Source organism: Antechinus flavipes, chromosome 3 (assembly GCF_016432865.1).
Source record: "Antechinus flavipes isolate AdamAnt ecotype Samford, QLD, Australia chromosome 3, AdamAnt_v2, whole genome shotgun sequence".
Classification (NCBI taxonomy): domain Eukaryota; kingdom Metazoa; phylum Chordata; class Mammalia; order Dasyuromorphia; family Dasyuridae; genus Antechinus; species Antechinus flavipes.
In genome coordinates, this window is record NC_067400.1 from 565,265,740 (window position 1) to 565,291,383 (window position 25,644).

General features: G+C 39.5%; 1 protein-coding gene across 2 annotated transcripts; it reads left to right on the forward strand.

Moving 5' to 3' along the window:
• The first annotated feature begins 396 nt into the window (after nt 1-396).
• Nucleotides 397-21,771, forward strand: AKIRIN1 (akirin 1). Of its 2 annotated transcripts, XM_051987749.1 has the most exons (5): nt 402-844; nt 9,154-9,294; nt 12,001-12,135; nt 13,835-13,906; nt 14,762-21,771. In XM_051987749.1, the coding sequence occupies exons 1-5, from the start codon at nt 634-636 to the stop codon at nt 14,770-14,772; spliced, it is 570 nt and encodes a 189-aa protein (XP_051843709.1). In that variant the 5' UTR covers nt 402-633; the 3' UTR covers nt 14,773-21,771. The 2 variants fall into 2 exon arrangements, with proteins under 2 accessions (XP_051843710.1, XP_051843709.1); XM_051987750.1 differs by lacking the exon at nt 13,835-13,906 and having other exon boundaries at nt 397-844.
• Nucleotides 21,772-25,644: the final 3,873 nt, after the last annotated feature.

Sequence of the window (25,644 nt, forward strand, 5' to 3'; positions counted from 1 at the left end):
GGAAGTGGGGGAGGGGTGTAGCGGCTCTCGGGACTAGAGTCGGGGTCACCCATCCCCCCGGGGCAGCCACGCGGCGCCCCCTGCCGGAAGGCGCCCGTGGGAACGCTCGCCCTAGTCCCTCTAGCTGTGACTTCTCCCCTCTGCCCAGAGTGCAGATGCCGACGCGAGATGTACGGGATTGGAGTCCCGGAACCCGGGAGCGTGAGTGGATAGAGGGCGAGACCTTGGGGGAGGGACAGGGACAAGAGAAGGAGAGGGGGAGGGGAATCCACCACCCGGCTGTTGCTTGGTGACCCTGCCCTCTCTCTACCCACCTCCTCCCCCCGCCCTTCTCGGGCATCAGACGGTTCCATTTCCCCAGGAGGGGACGGCTCCCGACTGAGGCTGTTTCATATAAGTACGCCCGGATGGTTTCTCCCGCCGTTTCCCCTGCGGGAGATGGAATGCTCCTAGTGACGTCACAGGGGCGGGGCTCAGCGGTGCTGCCGGGTGCGGGAGGCGCCATTGGAGCCGGCTCTGCCCGAGAGCCCCGAGCGGAGGCGCCGGAGCAGGTCGGGCCATCTCACTGCTGCCGCCGCCGCCCTCCTTCTCCTTCTCCTCGTTCCCCTTGTCTTCGTCCTTCGGTCCCCGGGCATGGCGTGCGGGGCGACACTGAAACGGCCCATGGAGTTCGAGGCGGCGCTGCTGAGCCCCGGTTCTCCGAAGCGGCGGCGCTGCGCCCCCCTGCCGGGCCCCGCGCCGGGCCTGCGGCCCCCGGACACTGAGCCGCCGCCACCGCCTCAGCCCCAGCTCCAGCCGCCGCCGCTGTCCCCGCCCGGCAGCGACCGCCGCCTGCGGACCCCGGGTAACAGGGCGGGCCCTGGGATCTGGGGCGGGGGTGGCGGAGGGGAAGGGCCAGGGCTCAAGGCCGAGGGCCGGGTTGGGCCGGAGCCGGGGCCCGAGGAGGGGGGTTTCGGAGCGCGGGTGGGGGAAACAGCCGGTGAGCCTCCGATCCAGCCCGGCCTGGTGTGACCCGCTGTGGGCCAGACCTGGAGGCCAGTCGCGGCCAGGCCTCAAGAAAGAAAAGAAGCACCGAACAGCTGTGCGTCCCTGGGCTCCCAGGTCCACCCTCTCATCCTTGGTGTGCTGCACACCCGTGCTTAGCTACACCAGCTAGGCGATGCTCCGGGGGTGGGGGGGAAAGGAGGCGGCTTCGCATTTCAGGAGGCGGGGGCAGAGTGAATTGGAAAAGGGACCACTTAAATATCCTGTCTGTCTTGATTGCAGATTATATTAGGGGAACTAAGGCCTTGAAGAAGTTAGGGAAGCGGGAGGGGGGGAATAAGGGAAGATGTTACAGAAGAGAAGTACACATTAGAACCCAGTTGGACAAATTCAGAGGGACTGGCCCAAATTTTTTTTTAAGTCAAATCTAGTTTGAAATCGGTAGACTATGTGGGCTTAGAAATAATTAAATGCCCTAGAATTGTTGTAATTGGATTTGACGTGTAGGTAGTTGAAGATATAGCCAGAAAGAGAAAAGGCAAAGGCCACTATGGGGATCTTAGCAAAGGCCTGCCTTGATTGGTATACGTACCAAGGAATGTATAAAAATTCTTTATATAAAAATGAAACTTAGTTATATCCAAATCATTTTCTGAAATAGGACTGTCAAAAAGAAATCCTTGTACTGTAATCTTTAAGTACTTAGTCTCCTAATTCCCCAAATCATAGAGCTTCCTTAACCTCATTTGTAATTATTTTTTGTCTTTTAATCATCAAATTCTGCCGTTCCTTCTTTGAAAATAGAAGATTCAATCCCTCTTTCATTTCACCAACCTATTCCAATTCCTCACCTTTCCCATCTAGATTAGTGCAGTAATTTTAGTCCACCCTGCTTTGTGCTGTCAATCTTCTTAAGACATGATTTCATCCTATCCTTCTCTGCTACTTTTCAGGTCATCTCCAAATTCCCCATCCTGACATTACATCAATTAGTTAGGTCCACCTAATATATCCAAGCTTCTCTTTTCCAAAATTATATATGTTCAAATCAAACTGGTTTCTTTCACATCACTCAAATGTTGATTCTTTTACTATTTTTTTCACTCTTTGTTGATCTTGTCACAACAAGGAGGGTGCCTTTCCTCTTCCTCATTACTAAACCAACACTTCACTGGAGGCTGAGCTCAAAGCTCACTTCCATTAAACTAACACTACCCACCCTCACAATAATCTTGCTTTGAATCCCTCATAGATTTTATAATTGTCTCCTTCTACTTGCTTGAATATTGCCTTAGTGTTTTTCTTTAATCGTTTCAGAGAATGCTGGATTTGATGAGATTCTTTCCAGTTCTGCTGTAAATTAGCTATATGGTTTTAGAGAAGTCTCTCTGTGCATCTTTGTACCTCAGGTTCCTTATCTAAAAAAAGGGGAAGATGAATTCCTGCCCATTCGATTTAACATTTAAGTGCCTTCTATATACAAGACACTTAAAATGAAACAATGACAGTCCCTGCTATCAAAGACCCTACAGAGAAAGCATCAGGCACAACCGACTCATAAATGGAATCAGGGAATTGCTCCAATAGTCCAGTTTGAAACATTGATTATATGAAGACAAAAAATGTGAAGACTGGAATGATAGGTTGGAGTTCGGTTGTGCAGTCTTAAATATCAGATTAAGGCATTTGTATTTTATTCAAAATAACACAACCATTGAAGGTTTTTGAGCAAGGAAGTAGTATGGTCTGAGCTATGCCTTGGGTAAGCTCTTTTAGTTTGCCAGGAAAAATGATCTGGAAAAGGGAAGAAAGACTGAAATCATGGAGAGCAGTTAGTAGGCACACAAAGGGTGGTGAAAGACCAGAACAAGTGTTATGGCAGTGAGGATAGAGAAAAGGACAAAAGATGTTGTGGAAGTAGGATTTTTAGAACTTTGTATCTAATTAGATGTGAGAGGTAAAGAATGAGGTTTTAAGAGTGGGAGGCTGTGTACCTTTGAGAGAAATAGGGAAGTTAAGAGGAGTAGGTTTAAAGTGGGAAGACAAACTCAGTTTTGGATAATGCTGAATTTTTATAGGACATCTGTGGAGGAGATGGACAATTGGAGATAAGGGATTAAATTCAGTGCAGAAATGGAACTTAGGAGAATCAAGTGAGGTAACATATATAAGTGATTGAAAGAATAAAGTGCTATACTCATGTAAAGGAATTACAATGTATGTGGCATTTAAGGACAGTGTCTTTGTGTTCTAGTTTTGTATTCCTCAGAATATTATGCCAGAATTGGACGTGTTGCATAGTTAGTAAATGTTCTGGTGTGGGCCCAGTAACACATACATGGTCTGCGTATTTGGTATGAGGACCAACTGAATTGAGTTGGAAGAGGCTTATCACTGGTCATATGATTCTTTATGGGATTATAGATTTAGAGCTAGATTTCGAGGTTGTCTAGTCCATCACGACCCCTGCTCTCTTTTTTTGGGGGGAGGGGGAAGTGGAGGAGACAAAGAGGGTTCTTCCAGATAAACAAACCGAGCGTGCTTGGATACTTGTGTAATAAGCAACAGAGACAGCATTTGAATCCATGTCTCCTGATTCTAAATCTTCTGTATCTTGCTGGGTGATTGAGTTTTTGAGCCATAGGAACTTTTTACAAACAGATACCATTAGAGGGGGCATAGCCACACCAGAAAAATGAATCCTCAAAGTATATATGACCATGTAGATACAAATGGGAACATATTTGGAGGATCATAGAATCTCAGAACCAGAGGAGACCAGACTGCATTTGAACAGGACTGCCTTCCACAACATCCCAGTGGTAATTGTCTGTTCTTGGTATGAAGATCCTCCAGTGTAGAGCCTTCAGTTATGAAGTAGTAGGAATGTTTTTTTCATTATAGGGAACTGAGCTCTACCATTTCTACCCATTGTTCCTAGTTCATGTTTCTGAGGTGTCAACTACAACCCTGCAGATATTTCATAGTGACCATCTTCAGCTGCCCCCCAAAGCTCTTTTTCTCAAGGCTAAGTATCTGCAGTATTTTGAGTTAATCCTTCATGGTATGGTACCTAGTCTCAAAATCATTATGGTTGCCCTGATATTCCCCTACATCTCAGTATCCTTCCTAAAATCCAGCACTCAGAACTAAACGAAACATCTGTACCTGGCTAGTAGAGAAAACAGCAGGATTATTAGCACCTCCATTCTGGATATTTGACTTTATTTATGTAGTTTAAAATGGAATTTGTTCTTTTGTCTGCCGTATCACATCATTGGTTAGTGTTGACCTCACCATCCACTGAAATACCTTGCTTATTTTTCTCATGAACTAATGTCTTAGCACTTCTTTCTATCCTATTTTAAGTCAATTGATGTTAATGTTAAGTCTTAAAGTGAGCCTGCTGCCAGAAGATCAATTCTAGCTAGCTGTTTAGTCATTTATACTGAAAATATTTAAGTTTAGTAATGAAATAGCACAGAATTACTGATAACTCACTTTTCAGAGCATATTTTGTATGAATGGAGGCTTTGGAATTTTAAAAAGACTCCAGATTGGAAGACTGAAAGCATGTAAGGTGAAAGTGGTAGAAGTAGGTATTTTGCTGCACGTGTAAGTGAACCTCTTGAAGAATGAATTTTTAAATCAGTATTTCTTTGCAAATGCTTGAGGATGGAAAAAAAAGTTAAAGCTTAAAAGTTTCAGCTTAAGGGTTGACAAACCACACACACACACACACACACACACACACACACACACACACACACAGGAAATTTGCCTCAGATCTCTTTGTGAGAGAAATAAATGATAACAAACAGTAGGGTATGTTTAGTTAAAAAGTGAATCTGTCATCATTCCTCAAGCATGTGAATATTGATCCACTGAATATCAAAAATGACAGTCTCATGCCCATTGCTTCCATCTTTGTCCTACTACACAGATCACTGGGCTTGTTCCAGGAGCTTTTGGATTTCATCCAGCTTGCTTGTGTGATCCAATTGCCAAATGGTCCAGGAATTATTGATTTCAGTAATTGCATTATTGCCACTTACAAGAAGAAGAAATTGTGTTGTTCTTTTAAAAATATCCTTTAGTGCTTTATATAGTTTTAACTTTGGAATATTAGAGTGTTGGGTGGTATGTTGAAAGATATTACTAGTATTCTGTAGGGTGCTGTCTCTTTCTCTTAAAATCACCCCTAGATCCAAATTGTTTTTTCTTCTGTTCTACATGCCATTTCAGAGTTGGTATTGGTCAATATTTTAGAGTGCAAGGGATTTGCTTCCTACTTTGTTCACCTTGTAGCTTCAATGGCAGCGGGTAGTTAATGAAAGAGCTTCTGTTCTCTGGAGCATTTGTTTTTCACACACTTGTCCTTTCTTGTCTTTTCATTTCTTTACATATTTGTGCTGAATCTGATGACTCTTTGGTCTTGGGACAAAAGAAAGAACAACCTTATAGTTTCAGCCAAAATTAGAATCGTTTAAAACTATTGAGTGAAAATTCTGCTAATCTTAATATTCTGCTAATCTTAATATTCTTTTTGACTATTCAAGCCAAGATTGGTGAGTGTACAATAAGGTGTCCTAACCCTTCTTTAGGGTTTCATCTGTTTATAAATCTGAATCTTTTGTGTATGTTTTCCAAATTGGAAACTGAATATCTTGGAAGTGATTAGAGGATTAGAGAACCAAGTATATGTAAAGAATTAAAGCGTGAGAGAAAAGGGAGAGACAAAGAAAGAGAATTTAAATATTTCAAAGCTTGGCATACATATATAGTTGATTTATATTCTTTTATCCATGTAGTTCTGTTGCACAAATATCAAATTATCCTGGGCTTGGTAATGGGTACACAGAGATAGGCAGTGATCATACCAGCCCTCCCTCCCCCTTTTTAAAAAATCATTCTTGCTCTTAAGGAGATTATTAGCTATTTGATACACCATATTTACAAAATCTACATGACTCAAGGTAGAATGTAGTAGAGGTAAAGGAGGGGTTCAGACTGGAGAAGAGAGATTTTATTTGTAATAGACATCTTATTTGAGTAGTAAATAGCAACTTAGATGTATATTCATACATACACACACACCCTTTTTTTTTCTTTTTTTTTTTTACAGACAATATTTTATAAAAATTTGTGAAGCATTTTTCCTGAAACAACTCTAGGTGAATTTGGTATTGCAGTTAATCCTTTCTCCATTTTATGGATGAGAAAATTGAGGCTCAAAGCAATAGGGCCTATCTAGGAGGTCATGTAGTTCAGGCTTTGGCTGGGTTCTCCAAACTCAAGTGAGCTTAAGAACTATGCTGGCCAGATATGCTCATCTCCTTTGACTTTTCCAGACCAATTTTCAAAACCTTTTGGTAAAAGTAGTCATAATATCTCACATTTCTATAGCACTTTAAAATCTATGGCATACTTTTGCTTATGGCAAACTTTTATGGTGACCAGAGCAGATAACATCTCCGTTTTATATGGGAAACAGAAACTGGAAACCTGGAAGTGCCTTCCCTGAGACTACAAAACTAGGGAATGTCAGAGCTGGATGTTCTCTTAGGATCCCTCTCTTACAGCATTCTGTAATTAGTTTTCCTAATGAAATGCAAGATAGTAGAATCATTTACATTTTAGATATCTCTACACACTTTGAAAGACAGTTCAGTAAGGACTAGAAAGCTGTTTGTTCATTTATTCATTCTACAAATCAAGCTGGGTTCAGTTATTTCCTTAGGTCTTTTCTGGTTGGGTGGCCCTGGGAGTCCTCTTCAAGCCTTGGTTTTCTTAACTGTAAAGTATCAGCTATTTTAATTGTCTCTACCTCAAAAGGTTGTTGTGGAGATCATAGATGAGATAATAATTTATATACTAAAGGGTTTTGCAAACTTTAAAATGCTTTACAAATGCTAGTTATTTACTGTTTGTATAAGGACAATTGTGGAGGAGACAGAAAGTAAGACAGTCCCTGTCTACATAGACTTCATGATACAATAGGGGAGAAAAACGCCCACAATAATCAAAGATAGGATGTACAGAATAGTAGAGAAATTAGCGACAGCTAATGGGGAAATTTTTAAAAACTCATTCATTATAGTGTTTTATCAATAACAGAGAACAAATATGCTGAGGAAATCAACAGTGCTTGTAAGGGAGTAAAAAACTGAATAAATCAGAAGACACTGGAGAACATGAAAAGGAACCTGAGAGAGATTTATTACCTATAGAAAGAATGTTCTTTACCTTTGTGGTCAGACAAAGTTGAAGGTTTGAACTTGACTTGAAATTTTAAATTGACTATAATACAGTATATGCCAAGGAACTAGAACATTATTTATTGGCCTACATGAAAGCATATACTTTTTATTTTTTCATGAAATGATTATTCTCAAGATCATCACTAATATCTTTAATCTTTGATTTTTACCTATTTGTATACTTCTACAATTAGAGATTACAACCCTTCTCTGACCTTTTCATCCTGTACAAGTATGTACCTAAATGCTCCATCTACCCAGTGCACCAGCCAAAGGCTTTAATCATGATTTCTTCCTTGCTCTTCTTTCCCCCAGTATCTTAGAGATGCCATTGTAACACTTGAGCTTTCTGTCTGCTTTTTTGTGTAGCTGTGTCACTGCACATCCATTTCTGTTCATAAATCTCTTTATTGATTTCCCTAATGTAACTTCTTGCATGTGCAGGTCATTATTGATAATGTAGCTATAGTTTGGTTTATGGTACTTGTGATATGGCTATCATCATCAGGAGATTTATTAGAAAGAGGGGCTTTTGCTGCTATTAGCAGTTTGGCAGGATTGAAAACTGTCCAGTTTCCTGGATGTCTCTTAACTTTCACATCCTCTCCAGTTCTGGAACTGCAGTACCTGTCCAGGATCTTGGTAGACTTAATTCAATGGACTATTATCCAGTATTATAAAGCGAATATAATCCATAAATCACTAATAATCAATATAGTCAGTAAACTTTTATTACACTTCTACTATGTTAAAGGCACCATACGAATCTCTGAGGATACAAATATGAAAAGGACAATTTGTGCCTTTAAGGAACTCATAGTCAAATGGGGGGAGACCCACAAATGAGAGAGATCAAAAGCAAAGGGGCTGAGAGGAATGGAGGAGAATTAAGTCTGAAATGACTGTAACTTGGGAAATGAAGAGATGTCTGAAGAAATAAGATTCATTCAAAAGAAGTGCAGTGAAATGAACCTTTGATAAAACAGGATTAAAATTCTGCCTCTGCCATTTATTGTCTTTGTGATTCTCTGCAAATCCTTTCTGAGCCTCAGTTTCTACATCTTTAACATGAGAGGACTGGCCTAGACGATCTTCCAAGTCAAAATACTATCAACTAAATACTGACTGCTCAGCATTCTGTATTGCATATAGAGATTAGTCATTGTAGTACAATCTTTCATTGACTTTAAGATACTTTTAAATATTTTTTAATAAAGTTACTTGTTAACTTATCTTTAATAATGTTTACATAAAACTTTTAAGGTGTTCATATTACTCTACAGTTAAGCCTCTTAGCAACTCTGTGAGGTGGGTTCTACAGTGTGCTAGGAAGCAAAGTAGTTCAAGATGGCTCCTCTTCTAAGTGCACAGCCTTAAGGACTGTTTTGTAAACCTTAAAGAATTATATGAGAGTCTAATTGCATTGCTCATTTGTCAGATGAGCGTATTAGAAGAGATGTTAAAGAATCCTTTTTTCTGTTTTAACATCAGTGGTTTTTTAAATGTTTAAAATGAAGAAGATTGCCTTTTGGATGCTCAACTGATCATATTTGGAGCATGAGAAGAGAGAAAAGATATGCAATGCACTATAAATACAATAATAAGCATTTTAAGCAAGAGGATCATGGCATATATGCTTTTAGCAAATGCTCCAAATTTAGTTGATCAAAGGACATCTTTGTCTCTTTTTCTATGCTGAACTAGGGGTTCTCACCCATTTTGTGTGTCAGACCTCTTTGGCCTGTGATTTTGTTTGTTTTTTTAAGATGCATAAAATACATAGGAATTAAAAGGAAACAAGTTTTATATAAATCCATTTATCAGAATTTATACAAGACTCTAGATTAAGAACCTATTATCTTAAAAGTCTAAGAGAAGATACATTGAATTTTCTTTTTTTTTAAATTAGAGCAAATATTTCAGAACATCAAACAAGAATACAGCCGATATCAGAGGTGGAGACAATTAGAAGTTGTCCTTAATCAGAGTGAAGCCTGCACTTCAGAGGGTCAGTCACACTCCTCAGGACTCACTGCACCGAGCTCACCAGGTAAAAAGGCACAGGTTTAAAATTCCCTTTGTTTACAGTATTTGTTTAAAAATACCAATGGTGAGATTTTCATTGAACTTCAGGTTTAATATCAACTTATGTTAAAATTAGGTATGTATTATCATTTGGGAGAAATAATTTTGAATTGCTCTGTAGGGTTTTTTTATATTAAATTAGTTCTTTTAGTAGGTGTTAAAGGTTAACAGATTTGTGGTTGAAAATATATCCAGGAAAATTAAGTATAATATTGAATGGGAAAAAAAATAATATTCAATGAATTGTCAGATTTTCAGGATTTTGTCTCAAACTTGAAGTCAGTAGAAAATTTGACGTGTAAGAGCCAATATCAAAGATTAATTTCAAGGGACTCGGGAAGGACAAAATGTTTGTTTTATAGATAGAAATGTAAATCACATGAATGAGATTGTCATTAGTAAGTGGTTAGTCTAAAAGAGAGATTGGAGTAGACCTGAATATGTGATGTGCTTCTAAAAAGTAAAACCATGTAGGAAAGAGTAAAAATAGTTTTTATTTTTAATTTAAATTGAAGACTCTAAAACAGTTTAAAAGTTAACTTAATTTTTAATCTGAATTTAGTTTTCTAATTAAAATTTATTTAACCTTTAAAAATGTAGATTTAATTAATCTAATTTCATCAGTATTATTTAGCTTTGTTATGCTATATAATATTTTATATGTATTATATTATGATTTATAATATAACAAGTATATTTAATATATTTAATAAATTAAATTTGTGCTGTGCTAATGAGGTACAAGAACAAAAATAAGCACATTAGGGGGGGTAGTTCTGAAATCTTATTCACATTAGGAATGGGTTAAAGAAGGGATAATTCATATATATTGTACCCTCCAAAATCTATAAAGAAATATGAAGGGGATATAATAGGATAAGGTGAGGTATAGATTAATGGGAGTGGGATAGGACATATAGATTAATGGGAAATGGATAAAGGGAGGGAATATATGGGATAATAAAAGGTGAGGGGGTACAGAAGGTTGTCTTGGAATAACAGGAGTGGGATAAAGTATGTGGATTAATGGGAATGGGATAAAGAGGAAAGGGAAGTGGCGAATAGTATGAGGAATGGGATCTTAGAAAGGGAGCAGGAGACGATGATAAATTCTGATGGACATGGCTCTCTTCAACAATGAGGTGATTCAAACCAGTCCCACTTGTGCAGTGATGAAGAGAACCATCTACACCCAGAGAGAGCACCATGGGAACAGTGTGGATCACAGCATAGCATTCTCACTCTCTCTGTTGTTTGCATGTTGTTTTCTTTCTCAGTTTTTCTTCTTTCTTGATCTGATTTTTCTTGTGCAGAAAAATAACTAAATATGTATGCATATATTGGATCTAACATGTATTTCAACATATTTAACATGTATTGATCTACCTGCCATCTAGAAGAGAGGGTGGAGGGAAGGAGGGGAAAATTTGGAACAAAAGATTTTGCAAGGGTCAACATTGGAAAAATTACCCATGCATATGTTTTGTAAATAAAAAGCTTTAATAAATAAAGAAAAAAAGTAATGGAAAGGCAAGTTGACAGTAGAAGTAAAGTAGAGTTAGCAGGGATGAGAAAAATGAGAGTTATATACAAACAGAATACCAGTGATCAGGGAATAGAATTTATTAGGAAAAACAAAGTAGAGGTAATAATTATTGATTTCGGAAAGTGAAAATTAAAATTAGTCAGAGAAATCTATAGTATATCAGCCATATTAATATTGTTTTAGATGTATGTGTATGGGGGGAGGGGGGTGTTTGTGTACACATAAATATAGCCATGCTTAACTGTGGCCTCTTTGGAAGAAGGGGGAGAAGTGTTAGGGAGGAGGAAAGTGGGGAAAAGGATAAAGTAAAAAGTGCACAACAGAAAATAAAAATAATCTACAAGAAAGCAAAGAAAAAGATGGATAGTTCTGAATACAGTGCCTTTTATTATTATTTATACTTTCTTGAAATGGAAGTATATTGTTGCATATTTTGAATCCTCCTATGTTCTACTAGACACATGATGGTTTTTTTCTATTTTGCATTTTGTTTTAAATAAATTTTTTAAATGCAACAACAATGAAAGTTAGAGCCACCAGAAACATTGTATCAGTTAATTTACATTCTTGATCATCTTAGCCAGCTCCCTCCTCTCCCTGGATTTCAGTTTTTTCACATTAAAAAGAAATTGGACTAGTTGATCAAAGGATCATGAGTGTCTTGGCTAACCCCTCATTTTACATTTGCATCTCGTATGTTGTAAGAGATTCAAACTCAGTCGCCTTTTCACTAACCACCTTTCCTCCCTGAGATCTCTTTGTTTTTGTCACAGTCTCATTTTTGCATTAAAAAATTGATCTATTTGTGTAAATCTTTTGAAGCTTTTCTGTAATTTCAGCATATTAAATGTGTTTCATGTTTTAGGATGTTAGTGCTACTCTCTAAAGGTATATTTGTAACAATTTGTAGTTCTCAGGCTTGACTAAATATCCTCTCGGTCAATTCCAGGAACCTTGTGACCAGGATTTTTCCACCCCACTCTGTGCACAGGGAAAATGAGGCTCTTCAGTTGGCCCAAATGACTCAAGGGGCAGCACAGAACACTGCTCTTCTTCATCTAAGCTTTGAACGAGAATGAGAATTTGGCAGCTGCTTCACATAACGTGTGCTGTTTTTTTGTTTAGGTTCGTCCTGGATGAAAAAGGACCAGCCAACATTTACATTACGACAAGTTGGTATATTGTGTGAACGTCTCTTAAAAGACTATGAAGATAGAATTCGAGAGGAATATGAGCAAATTCTCAATACAAAATTAGCAGGTGAGTTAAGGCAGTGCTATACTGATGCAATTACAGCTTTCCATGCAGTAGTAACTATGACAGTGTTTTCACTGCTACAATTATGAGTTTGGTTTTTTAAGGTGTCACATTTGCCTACTGAGGCACATAATTTTGCTGTTCTTTTTTAGTTCTTGATTTCTTGTTATACACATAAATATCCTGTGAGAACAAAGTCACTCAGATACTGATTTGACCTGGTTGGTGTGAGTGACAAGGAGTGTTTCATAGCACTTGGTCCACAACCACACTTTATTAAAACATGGCAGAGGACATGGGAGGGCTGCCCCCAGGCATGCCTCAGACTTGGAGGCCAGCCCATTGAGGTCAGGTTAGAATGGGCTTCTTAGAGTTGGGAGAGCAACGGCAGGAACAGCTTAGGGCCTGCAGTTGAGACCATGCTGAGGTCATCCTTCAGGGCCCCCACAGCTTCAGACTCCTCAGCACTTTCACCTTGCATTTGGATAATACTTTACAGCATAAATGTGAAGTCCTGAAGCAAAAAATTTTAATTTGATGTAGAACATAATAGGAAGGGATTTGGAGAAAGGAAACAGAGGATTTAAGTAGACATTTTGTCTCCACTGTTTTAAAGCACCCTTCCAGCCACTGTTAGGTTTTCTACCTGAATAGAATTTATAGCTGGGAGAGACTTCCAGGATCATCTGGTTCAGCTCCCTCGCAGGGAGTGGGCTTCAGGAACTTTTCCAAGGCCGCACAGCCAGTATGGCTTTCCCCTCAGTCTGCTGGGCCACTTTAATGATCTTCTCTGCCTAGATTCCTACAGTGTCTCATCACTGGCCTTCCTAATATCACAAATCTTTATTTGGTCAGTGCCATAATTGTCATTTGTACCAGTGGGTCAGAGGGTACAGTAGGGATTATCCCATTGGATATGGGGAAAGTGGGTGGGGTGGGAAGGAATAACAGAAGAGAAAGAGAGAAAGGGGCTGGCTGAGGATGCTGGGCTCAGGCCTGCTCTCGAGGCTCTCATTTTCTGTGTTCTTCTCTCACACACTAGGCCAGGGACAGAGCAGGTGACCCTCGGAGCTTTTCTTCCCATTGGCTGCGAGTTCAGTCATTCATTCCCCATCCCCCACCCCCACCCCTTGTACTCCCATTGAAGTCAGCCATTTCTCTGCCCCTTACATTCTCTTGTCCAGCTTATGGCACTAAGCCTGAGCCTCCTGCTTTTCCCCCTGTGGCTCCCTCCCCCCCCCCCCCCCAGTCCCTTGGGTTGCCAGTTTGCTCCTGCCTCCCAGTCAGCTGGGCATTGGTTGGCAGAGCTTTTACCTGCTGATTATTTACCCTGATAACCATCCTCCATTTCCCCTGAGAGCCCCTGATCTCAGGGTCTGGGTGGAAAAAGAAATGATGTAGAGGGGGAGGCGGGGGTAAACCTTACAGAATGTATTTGGTTCAGTGTTCTCTAGAATGTACACTGTCAGTGCATGACTGTGTTTTTTGAAAACATTCACAGAGGTTTGCACTGAAAGACAAAGAGCACTTAGGAAAAGTGAGCACCAGGCAATTGGCCTTGAAGTTCTAGAGGAAGGGGCATATTCTAGGCTGTAGGAGGACTGGCGGGCTTGGAGACCAACTTGAATGTGGGGAAAAGGACTCTGGAGTTGATTAGAACCCTGAGATTCAATGCATGGAACGGTATCTTTTCCCCTCATAGAACAATATGAATCTTTTGTGAAATTCACACATGATCAGATCATGCGACGATATGGGACAAGGCCAACAAGCTGTAAGTGATTCCTCTGACTCATTTGTCAGGGTCATCTTTATCTTTTCTTTTTCCAAAAATTCTAAAGAGTTAAACGATTTTTACATTGTATGCCCGAGACCCATAGGGTCTTCTGCTGAGGGCAGTGGTGAAACTGGACCAGGCCCCTCTGCAACATAAGGTGCCAGGTGATTTAATACCCCAGCCCATTAGGGCAGGTGCCTTTTCCCTCCCATTGATGTGAATGCTCTGAGAAAAGGCAATTAAACTCGCCCAAGAGATCCAAATTATGCTTTTTCCAGAATTAAACCCATCAGTTTGGTCCTTTGACTTAATTTTTTCATGCAGTGCTCAGGATTTCTTGATTATGAAGATTGTGGAATTTGCAAATATCTAAAGTTTACTTGAGTCCATCAGAGGTCTGTGATTTCCTCATTATGGGTGCTCCCTCCATCAGGTTAGACTTGCAGGCCTCCTTTACTTTAGGAGGTGGTTATCTTGAGCTGCTGGGGCTAAGAAAATTCCTTTCTTAGTTATCTGATCCTCTAGCAGAGAAGTTTCTCCAAACTTACCTTTAGATGGCTCTTGGAAAAAAGACCCAAGGTTAGTACTCACACCACTGACACAGCATTTAAGAGCCTAGTAGTACAAGACATCGGTGGATGGAGGACATTGGTGGAGGCCTAAAGTCCTTAAGTAGTCAAAGAAAGTGCAGAAGAGATGGGCCCCAAGTTCATTTGATTAAATCTTGAGAGTTTTCCTTCCAGTGAGTAGTAAAACCTGTATGCCATAAAGTGCTCTGCCCATATTCCCATTTGTATATCAAAGAAATACAACATTGTATTCTTACTGATAAATACTACTCTCTTTTTGCAGATGTGTCTTGAATTTTCTTTGCATATCTGGGTACCTGGTCTGACCTCAAGAGATGGCTGCTGTACACTTTTGCAACTGGTTTGATATCACATTTCAGCTCCAACTTTGCATCCTGAGAACACTTAAAATATCTCTGCAGGTCCATTTTTATATAACTTGAAAGACCTTGAAACTTTCTGGTTGCCACAAAGCATAACTTTCTTTTCTGCTCAGCCAATAAACAGCTGTGCCCTACCATGAGATATTTCCCAAACACAAAATACATGGAGCAGCAGTTTAGCAACGTAAGCCTTTATTGGCGCTAAGCAGATGGAACGTCTCCCCAAGCCCAGTTCTGTAAGGTGTGTGTGTGGGGGTATGTGTGTATGGGGTGTGTGTAGATTTGGGTGTACTTTTTAAGTTATTATTTGTACTGTGCAAATTTTCTGATCTTGGGGATCCTGGCTGTGAATTTGATGCACGACAATTATGGTTAGAAACATTTTTTGGTCTACAAGGATCAATAATGTTTTGGTGACCATAGAAGTTATAACCGTGGATTGTTTTGTGTGTAGCTATTATTGTTAAATACAGGGACTATTTTCAGGCACAGAATATTAATCATAATTTAGGTTGGACAATAGATGTGATTATGACGACAGAGAGGGGTTTTTTGTGCTTGTAAGTTTTATACACAGCATGGAATTAGTACAAGCTGGAGAAAGGATCATTTGACCTATGGACTCGGCCTAGCCGTGCTAAGAAAACACCTTGACTCCAAGCCTTAAAATACACATGTGGAGTCTGCAGCTCCCAGTGGTTTGTGTGCTCATTTACACAGCCAGGAGCTCCACCAACACTTTTGACCTCTCCGAAGAAAAGGCTTCCCCAAGAGCAGTAGGTTTTGCTTATCTCAGTATCACACAAGTGAATGAGGGTGGCCCTGCTCGGTCCAGCATTGTATTGTTACAGTTTGTAACGGTACATTCATCTTGGGTCATTAGACTAGAAACAAAACTTCTGATCCCACATTCAGGTTTTTCCAAATTCTTCCAAGATGTTTCAGTGCTTGGCTGCTTGGATTTTTTTTTTTTTTTTTAAGGGTGTGCAAACCCTTCCCTGAGTTGATAACATGCTGTTCTTCTCCTTTGAATTTCCAAGGTTGAAGGACAGAAAGTAACCTCTGTTTTGAGGAGGTAGAAGTTCAGTGTACCTTTTTTTTTTTTTTTTTTTTTTACTGTGACTTGTCAAGGACCATATTCCACAGCAATGCCTTGTTTCATTTATTATTGTTTCTTGAAAGTTAAATGTTTTTAGTTTATAAATATAGGCTAGAATTTTAAATTAGGGCTTATTTTGAAAAATGCTGAGTTTAGTTCAAATGTATGCCAATGCCTTCTGGGTGGATAATATTCAGAGACAATTGTTCTTGATCAGACGGCATAGAGAAACCTTTTGGAATAGTCACATTTACAGATTGCCTATTGATGAATGTCTTTGACTTAAATCTAACCAAAAAACTACAATGTTATCCTTTGTACATTTTCATTATATAGTGTTACAAGCTTAGTTGCAAACCAATAAAATACTTAAGCTATTTGTTTACCTTGCCTTCTTAATATTGTTATCAAACATTTATTTAATTCATATGATTTTATAGGAGGCTACAATAATCATTTCCAGATTTTGACATGACATGGAAGATTTTGTTTTTTCTTCCCCAGCCCAGGGATGATCTTTAATGATTAAGAAGTGATTTTATCTCAGTTTCAAGGGTTATTGCTTCATGTCTATTTTTTCTTCAAGGGGCAATGGCTATCAGTAATAGTTAGGAAGTTAGATCTTCTAGAATGTAAGTTTCCTGAGGATAAAGACTTCATTTATCTTTACCTCCACTAGAGCCAAGCATAATACTGTATAGTACTGCAATAGCCATGTAGTACCATCCACATTTTGGTCATCCAAATGTTTTATCATATGTCAGAACTAGAAAGGAGCTTTGAGATCATTGAGTTCAGCCTCATCATCTTAATAAAACTCACTCACCATAGTTAAACAGCTGAGAAATTTGGACCAAGGTCTACTGACCCAAATTCCATGTTCTTTTTGAATAAAATTGGTCTTCACATCCCAGGTTGGGTGGGCATGACTTGTTACCCTCAGATGAGATGAGCTATCCTCAGCTTTTAGCTGAGAGGATCTATCTTGAGGAGTTCTTCTCCAAGGTTTCTCTCAGTTCAGCTCTGCAAATGAGTGAGATCTAGGGCTAATACCTTAAAAGGGTATAAGTAGGAAGCAGGGAAGAGGATATCTGAGATAAAAGGATAACAAAGGGAAAAAAGCTCCTTTTTTTTCTCTATCTCTTATCTCTGTTACAGTTACCATCCTTAACAGAGTGATAAAAGCTGAGATGACTAGGGAGTAGTTTGCAGAGCTCAGAGCACAGACATGCTGTAGACAGTGTTTGAACTTGGGAGTCAGTCAGCTTGAGTCCTGACCCTGTTATCAGCTAATGCTGTAGGAGTTGGATAGCCCTTTCCTGCTCTGTATTCTGTGACAAGGAAGAATGAAATGGAGTCGTGATTTTTTTTTTTTTTTTTTGAAATCGTGGCAAGGAAAATTATCTAGGAATTTATGAGTTTAGGAGGGGCTTTCCCAGCTTGTACTATAGGTAAAAGTGAGCTAGCCTCAGAATGAATGAGTTGGATGGTAGAAGGGGGAAAGAACCTTCTTAGGCCTAGACATTTCTGTACCCACAGCACAGAACTGACCTAACCCCACAGAAGGAGGGATCCAGGCTCTTGAGTGGTGATAATGAGTTCTTAGGACAATTAAAGGATTTTTCCAGCTAGTGAACTAATTGAAAAAAACTATCACTGTTGGAAAAATTCTTATACTTAAGGTCCGCTATTGTCGATTTCCTCAGAAGCACTGTGGTTTTTAAAAACAAAAAGAACCCTCACCTTTTAGAATACCTAAGATGGCATTAGTGTGTTCTTATTAGAAATTAGAATCTTCTGGCAGTAGTTAACCCAAGGAAGCCTGGGGACTTAATGGAGACAAATCTAGGTGCTATCACTGGGCAGGTCCAGTAGGGAATAAGCATTAAGTGTCAAGCACTGTGCTAAACACTTTACAAATATCACATTTGCTCTTTACAACCTAGGGAGGGAGTTGTTATTGTGATCTCTGATTTGTGGTTGAGGAAATGGAGACAGAGAAGTTAAATGCCCAAAGTTGGGCAGTGCTAGAAAGTGTCTGAAGCCAGGTCTTCCCGGTTCCAGCCTGGTGCCATTTGACTGCCAAGTAGAAGCCATACTGGCCCAAATGGGAATGGCATGAAGTGGAGGACCCTGTTTGCTAGGCCCAATAGACAGCTCCTGGAGGAGCTTTGGGACAGTTGTGTTTCTGCCTTTGCATCACCAGCATCTAGCACTGTGCCTGGTACATAATAGGTATTTAATAAATGCCTTATGAATTTAATTGTGATGGTGTTCCTGGTCATGTGGTGTTGACTGGCTCATTGTGGTAAAAACAAATGGAGAGTAAGCCTTTCAGCACTGCTGTGGTATGTTTGAGGTAGCCATCTCACCACAACTTAAATTTACATAGCATTGGTATAGCCACATAAATTTGGTGTTTATGACATTCCTTACAATCTTGTAGGATGAGTAGTCCAAAGATAATTAAATCCCATTTTAAAGATGAGAAAACTGACTGATGTATTAAAAAAGGCAAATTGACTTGTTGAGAATCCCATCATTGGTGTGTTTTAGCCAGGATGGTAGACTCAAAGATAACATGTCACCCATAATTGCTTCTCTTCTCTTCTTTCCTCTTCCTTCTCTATAAGGAGAAAAGCTGATTCTGAATTTGAACTATGTGGCCCTTGTCTTGCTTATCATGTGCCTTACACATTATGAGTACTTCATAAATGTTCCCCATTATCCATTTCTCTAATAGACTTCCATCAGTTCCTCCAGGCCCTCATATTCATTATCTTTGAACCATTTAGTTCAAGAAACATCAATGAAGCCACATTTTCCATTTTCATATTATTGTTGGGAAAGTGTGCTAAGGAGTAGGCAGGGCAGATTGGGGAGGGGGGAGGTTCAAAGAGAGTCTTTAACTGTTTGGATCAGCACTTGGCAGAAAGGGACCTTGTAATGGAAAGGAGGGGAATACATAAATATCTGATACCACAGGGAATCTACCATATAATAGGAGAGATTAGAGGTGGAAGATGACTTGGCTAGAGAGTCTTGGAGTAGGTTCCACTTGTAGAATGGCATTTAAACTGGTTCTTAACAGGCAGAAAGAAGGAAGGACATTGTAGGTGATGGGCATGGGTGAGCAACATAGTCTTTGTGGGGAATAGGAAGTTGGAACAGAGCAGTTCTGTGGAAGAATCCTGGAAAGGTAGTTTGGGACTAGACTCCAGTAGCCTTGGCTTTTGGCTGTTGTTTGGCAGGCAATTAAAGATTAGTTTTGAACCAGATATGATTGTTAAGGATCAAGCTGATTGACAAAAATACTAGATTGATTTGGAGAAACCAGGTAGTTAATAGTGAGGGTCTGAGCGAGAGTAAGAAGCAATGGGAATAGAGAGGAAGAAGAAAAAAAGGAAGCCTTGAGGGCACTTTGCTCATTGGATGTGACTGATTCATCCCAAGGTTTATTAAGCACCTACTATATGGCTGTTCCAGGAGCAAGAGCAAATATAAATTAAGATTAGATGCTATCTCCAACCTAATGGAGTTTACATTCCAGGAGGAAAATAAGATACCCTGCTAATTATAAAATATGTGAGATAGCTCCCTGAGGGATGTGTGTATGTGTCTGGTGGAAGATAGAGAAGGCTTCATGGAGAAATTGGCCATTGAGATTGGGGAGAAGTCTGAAAGAATATCCTAGTTTGAGCCTAGGTGACAGGTGCTTTAGGAATCACAAGGAGCTTGGTGTAGTGAAAAGAGCTCTAAATTCTAAATAGGATTGTGTTTAAATCCCAGCTCCACTTGCCACTTATGTGAGCTTAGGTGGTCCCTTCAACTCTTTGGATCTCAGTTTTTTCACATATAAACTTTACAGATTGAATTAGGGTTCTTAAACTGTGGTCTGTGAATCTGAAAAAAGTTTGGGGAGGGGTAATTTTCAACACAATTTCCTTTGTAATCCTCCATATTTTATGCATTTAAAAACATTCTAAGAAGGTTGCGGAGGCTTCAGACTTTCAAAAGGGGGACTTGAAGGATCCATGACAAAAATAAAGATCTAGAACCCCTAAGTAAGATGATCTTCAAGGTTCTTTGCGACTCTCAGGCTTTAACCTGTGACTTTATTCCACATCTCTATCCTCGTTTCCCAGTGCGTTTCACATTGACTCAGTAAGCCTCACATGAAGTCCAGCAGTTCCTAGAGTCCTCTGATCAGTAGATCTTGTCCATTTGTTGGCTACTACCCTAAGCCCATTTCTTGTAGTCCTCCATGCTCCCTGTAAAAGGGAACCTTGAGAGTTCTCTGCCCCAACCACCCCCAGCTTCTCAGATGCCCTCCTGGGCAGCGCCACCATGTGGCCACCACCTGACTGCCTGTTCCTCCAGCTTTTCATCAGAACCGCCCAAACTGCTGACCCCCAGCAGCAGCCCCCAGAAGTCAGGGCTCTCCATGTTGAAGGTGAGGGAGCTGAGACTTAGATGAAGTGGTTTTTTGTCTGCATATAGGGCTGGGGGTTTGAATTCAGGTCTTGATGTTGTGCCAGCTAGTGCTTCTCAGTTTATCAACTTCACATTCACAAAATGTAGACTGAAAGAATCAGTGGGTTACTTAACCTAACTTCCAACCAGAAAGTTGCCCTTCTGAAGAAGGATTCTAACCCAGATCAGAATCCATTGAAGTCCCTAACTTTGCCCTCAGCCTTCCTCCTGTGAAGCTTTCCTTGGACCCACCAAGAACTTCAGAAGATCCACTTACAAGCTCTGTGACCAAGGGCTAGCTATTTCTCTTTTCTGTGCCTCTTTTTCTACTGAAATGAGGGTAATAATACTTGTCTTACCTGCTCCTTGTGAGGAAAGTATTTTGTAAATTTAAGGATTAACTTGGGAACTATAATCATGCCAACCCTTTCAAAGCCATCACCAGATTACTTAAACATATCTCTTTTCTGATCCCATTTGTATAACTTCTAAGTTTTTTTTTAAGGTTCCTGACTTCCCCCTTTTAAGCCCACAGGGGCCTTTTGACGTAATATTGCTCATGAAAGCCTACCTCAACCTAGAAGCCTGGGCACTTACAGAAAGCAATTTGGAACTTTGTCCTCCGAATCTCTAAACTGCACAAACATTTTTTATTGTAATTGTTTTCATGTTGGTAAAGAAATTGATTGGGGGAGAGGACTATATCACTTGGGGGTTGATTGAACAAATTATGGCATCTAAGTGATGAAATATTGTGCTATAAGAAATGAAAAGGCTTTTGGCAAATTCTAGGAAGAGTTGTATGAATGGACAAACTGAAGAGAAAATGTATACACAATATTGCAAAAGGAAAGAAAAAAAAACTTTGAAAGAGTGAAGAATTCTGATCAATACAGTGATTAACTCCAGTTCCAGAGGACTGATGATGAAGCATGCTACTCTTGATTGAAGATGCATGTTTTTGGACATGAGCACCGAGGAAATGTATTTTGTTGTACTGTACATATTTGTTATAAGCAGGGGTGTGCTGATGAATGTTTAACAACCTGTAACCAAGAAAACAAAATGGAAGCAGGACATGGTTTTCAGTTTTATCCTAATTATTGAGATTTTCTCTGTTAATTCTCGATACTATGCTAAATAAATGAAACAATAAATCATACCCAGATCTGTAATATTTGCCAGTTTCCAAGGTACAAATGTTCATAGTAATAATATAACAGTTGAGCAAATAGGTCTGAAATCGTTTCAGCACAAGATTTTTTTTTCCCCAAAGGGGAGGAAGAAGTGGGAGGGAGAGAAAATAAATGTTTGTTAATTGAAAAAATTCTAAAACAAGATGTTTGTTTTGTTAAGAGTTTTTAGGTTGTGATATATATTAGTTTTGTAGCCTTGGTTAAATGAAACCTTCTGATGCCCCAAACCACTTTGAGTCTATAGATGACAGAGCAAGTCCTTTTGTGTCCACATTGGTTGTGAAGTTTTATCACCAAGCATTCCTAATCAATTAAATCAAAAGTCTGGTTTTTTAAAAAATCAAAACTAAAACCTTGACTCTTAATCCTTCTCCTCACTACAGCAGCAGACAGAATAAATTGAAAATAGTAAGGATTCCAGGATAACGCCTAGGTTGAGTACTTGGGTGATTGCCTTCAGCAGCATAGGGCAGTGTGGAGAGGTTGGTGGAAAGACACTGGCAAGCCTCCTGACTTTTAAGTAGGACTGCTTCCCTACTACAGGCTATCTCAGCGGGCCAATGGCGGGTCCTTTCCTGTGGCCCAGGGATTCAAAGATGAAATACACATTTGATAATTCTGTATAGATTAACATTGCCTTAGTGATTTAACATGTATCATCAGCTGAACCAGAATCAGCCTCTAACTGGCAAGGAACCAGAGCTAAAGCATATTAGATACAGGAGAGTGGGGATAGCAAACAAATTCATTTCAGAGTGAGAAAAATGAGGGCTGCATGTGAAAGCCCATCCCCCAAGAAAGCAGGCTTCCCTATTACATACCTAGGAGGGGTTTGCCCACAACACTTAGTTCTTAGATCTTGAGAGTAGTTAGCATTTCTTAGGATGTTACAAATGTTCTTTGGTCCCATGAGCACAAACATTGTCTTACACTTTGGGGGGAGTCACACCTACCCTGTGGGGCCCAGAACCAGAGTTCTCTGATGGGAATGGAGTGGGATACCTGTCAGTGATAAGAAATGGATTGTGAATGCGGGATGGACAACCCTGGAAAATAAGGGGGCTAAATTTTTCAGGAAGCACCTGATGCTGATCAAAGCTATACACTTTGCCAGAAGGTGATTTCCAAAGTACAAAGGATTGTTGTTAGGTCAAGCCCAGGGCACAATCTTAATTGCTGGGTCTTATTCTGGAAAACTATCTCCAAAATACTTTAACAAAAAACATAATCGACATTAAAATATTATAAGTTTAATATTTTCTTGCCTATCCTAATAGAAAAATACGTATTTTGTAATATGTGAGACAAGAGGCTATTCCTGGGTCCCAGATTTGTGGTCATGAAGATCTGTACCAGAATGGAGGAGAGTTGGGCTATGAAAAGGGGGGAGGGGGAGAAAAGAGTGGGTATTAGCATAAAATGGGCATAGTCATCTATTCCATAGGCTTAATTTTCATACTTTTTGTAGCTCTATCCCCTTTAAAGAAAAATCAAACTGCCCTCCTCCTCTTAGAATAAGCATTTATTAAATACCTGTTGTGCCAAGCTCTACAAATATCTCATTTGAGCTTCACAACAACCCTGTAAGAAATACTATTATCCCCAGTTTGCAGTTGAAGAAACTGGCAAATAGAGGTAAGTGACTTACCCAGTGTTACATAGTACTATATCTGAGACTGGATTTGAAATCAGTTCTTTTTAACTCCAGGCCCACATTCCTTATCTGCTGACTACCTCAGTATAATATTCTAAAACAAACAACCTACTCAAATAATTTTCTTAATTTGTATTTTATTCAAATAAAAATATTGCAAATTGATCAACCATAATTGCAGAGAATCAATGATGAAGCATGTTACCCCTCTCTCCTGCCGGGCATGTGATGAACTCAAAGGTGCAAAAAATGAAACTTTTTTTGGTCAGTGCTCATTTGGGATTTTTTTTTTGCTTGATTATGCATATTAAAATTAAGTTTTTCTTCTTCCATTAGGGTGTTCTGAAAGGCAAGAAAGTTTTATTTTACTTTATTTTTTTAAAAAATTAATGTTTTTTAACAAGTATTTTAAAAATCAACATAAATAGCATTTTGTCACTTTTTTATTAAAGCTTTTTATTTACAAAACATATGCATAGGTAATTTTTCATCACTGACCCTTGCAAAGCTTTTTGTTCCAAATTATCCCCTCTTTTCCCCCTACCCCCTTCCCTGAATGGCAGGTAGTCCAATACATGTTAAATGTGTTAAAATGTAACAAGTTTTGAATACAATAAAAATACAAAGATTTGCATATATTATCATGGAATCATAGATTTGAGTTAGATGGGACCTTTTTAAATCATCTCTTTTAATACCCTCTTTTTACAATGGAGAAAAACAGGATTTTTCTGTGGTCACATAGTTAAGTGGCAGGTACGGGATTTAAATCTATGTTTTTTGACCCTAGAAGGGCCCAATTCCAAATGCAGCCCTCTTCCCACTGTACTGGTGCCTCCCACAGCTAAGGGAAATCAAAATGGCAACTTTCTTCCAAAGTCATCAAAATCCATGGCTGGAAAGAAGTCAAAACGATAGACAATGGCCTGGGATGCAGTGGGTAGCTTGACATCTTCAAATCCTGACCAGCTCCTAAATGCTCCATAAAACCTGCTTCAGCCCCCTCCTTGGCTGCTGCAACAAATTGTTCTCGTCTCTCCATGACACCAGGGTAACTCTTCACCTGCTTGAGCTAGATACACCTGACATCTTTGAGAGCCGTCTGTTAGCCTGACCCTGGCTTAGCCTGTCTGCTGAGACAGTTGGCTGGGATGTTGGCGCTACACACTGGAGTTTGTTGGAGCCACAGGTGAGAGTTGGGTGAATCACTAAAGATGGATAAGCAGCATTGTAAAGAGCCCAGCGAGCTCTCACCAGAGATGCTGGTCTTCTTGAACATCCCCCACACTCCTTAGGAAAATATAGACCTGGTAATTCAGAGTGAAGGAGCGTTCTCGTTGGAACTGAGGGAATTCAATTCAACCAAAAGGAGTCCTAGAACTCACCCAAAGGGAAGTTTTCCAAAGACTGCTGGAGAGTGCTGAATAGGGACATGATAGAGAATGCCAGCTCCCAAAGCCTGTTCCTTCAGCAACCTAAAATGGGGTTGGTTCTTCCATCTTACACGCTCAAAACTAGAGTCCAGAGACTCTAAAAGGGGTTAATTTTATCTTAGCTTTTACATAGGTATACTGATCTCCATCAAGGGAGAGTCCCATACCAATGGGCTTTGGAACTGGGGTTATACTAGAAAAAAATGAACTGGAAACAAGTTATGTCAACAATTGGAGAATAGCTGATTGAATTTAATATATATATTATATATAGACATATATGTGTATGTATATATATACATATATGAATATAATGGGATAGTGTACAGTGCTATAAAACAAGCATACAAAAATATGGAAAGGCCTACATGAAGAGATACACAAAGCAAGATTTGCAGAATGGGAACTGTAAACAGTTGCAACCGTTTTTGTTTTTTTTTTTTAAAGTAGAAAACAATGTTAGAGATGATAGAATTTTAGACAAGGACTCAGAATAAAAACTACTTAATTGTTAATTCTGAGGATCTACTCTTAAATAAGGAGGACTTCCTTTTATGTAAGATTTATTTAGATTAGAAGAGATAATATATGAAGTACTTGGCAAAACTTTAAAATGCTATATGTAGTTAAATGTTATGATAAATACTCTTTGTGTGTGATTGTTTCTATTGATTGTCAATCTATAATAAAATGATTAACAATAAGTAAATCCCCAAAGTTTCCTTTTGGGTTTCAGACCAGCCATTCCTTTTCCATCACTGCAATCCTTGCTCCAAAAGAATGGAAATAGGATTTGGAGGCAAGAAATTTGGATTCATTACTGCCTCTTAAGTGTCCAATCAATTCCCCATACTGGGTCTGTTTTCTTATTGTAAAATGAAAGGACTGGACATCTCTCAAATTCAATCCTATGAATCGATAGATTTCC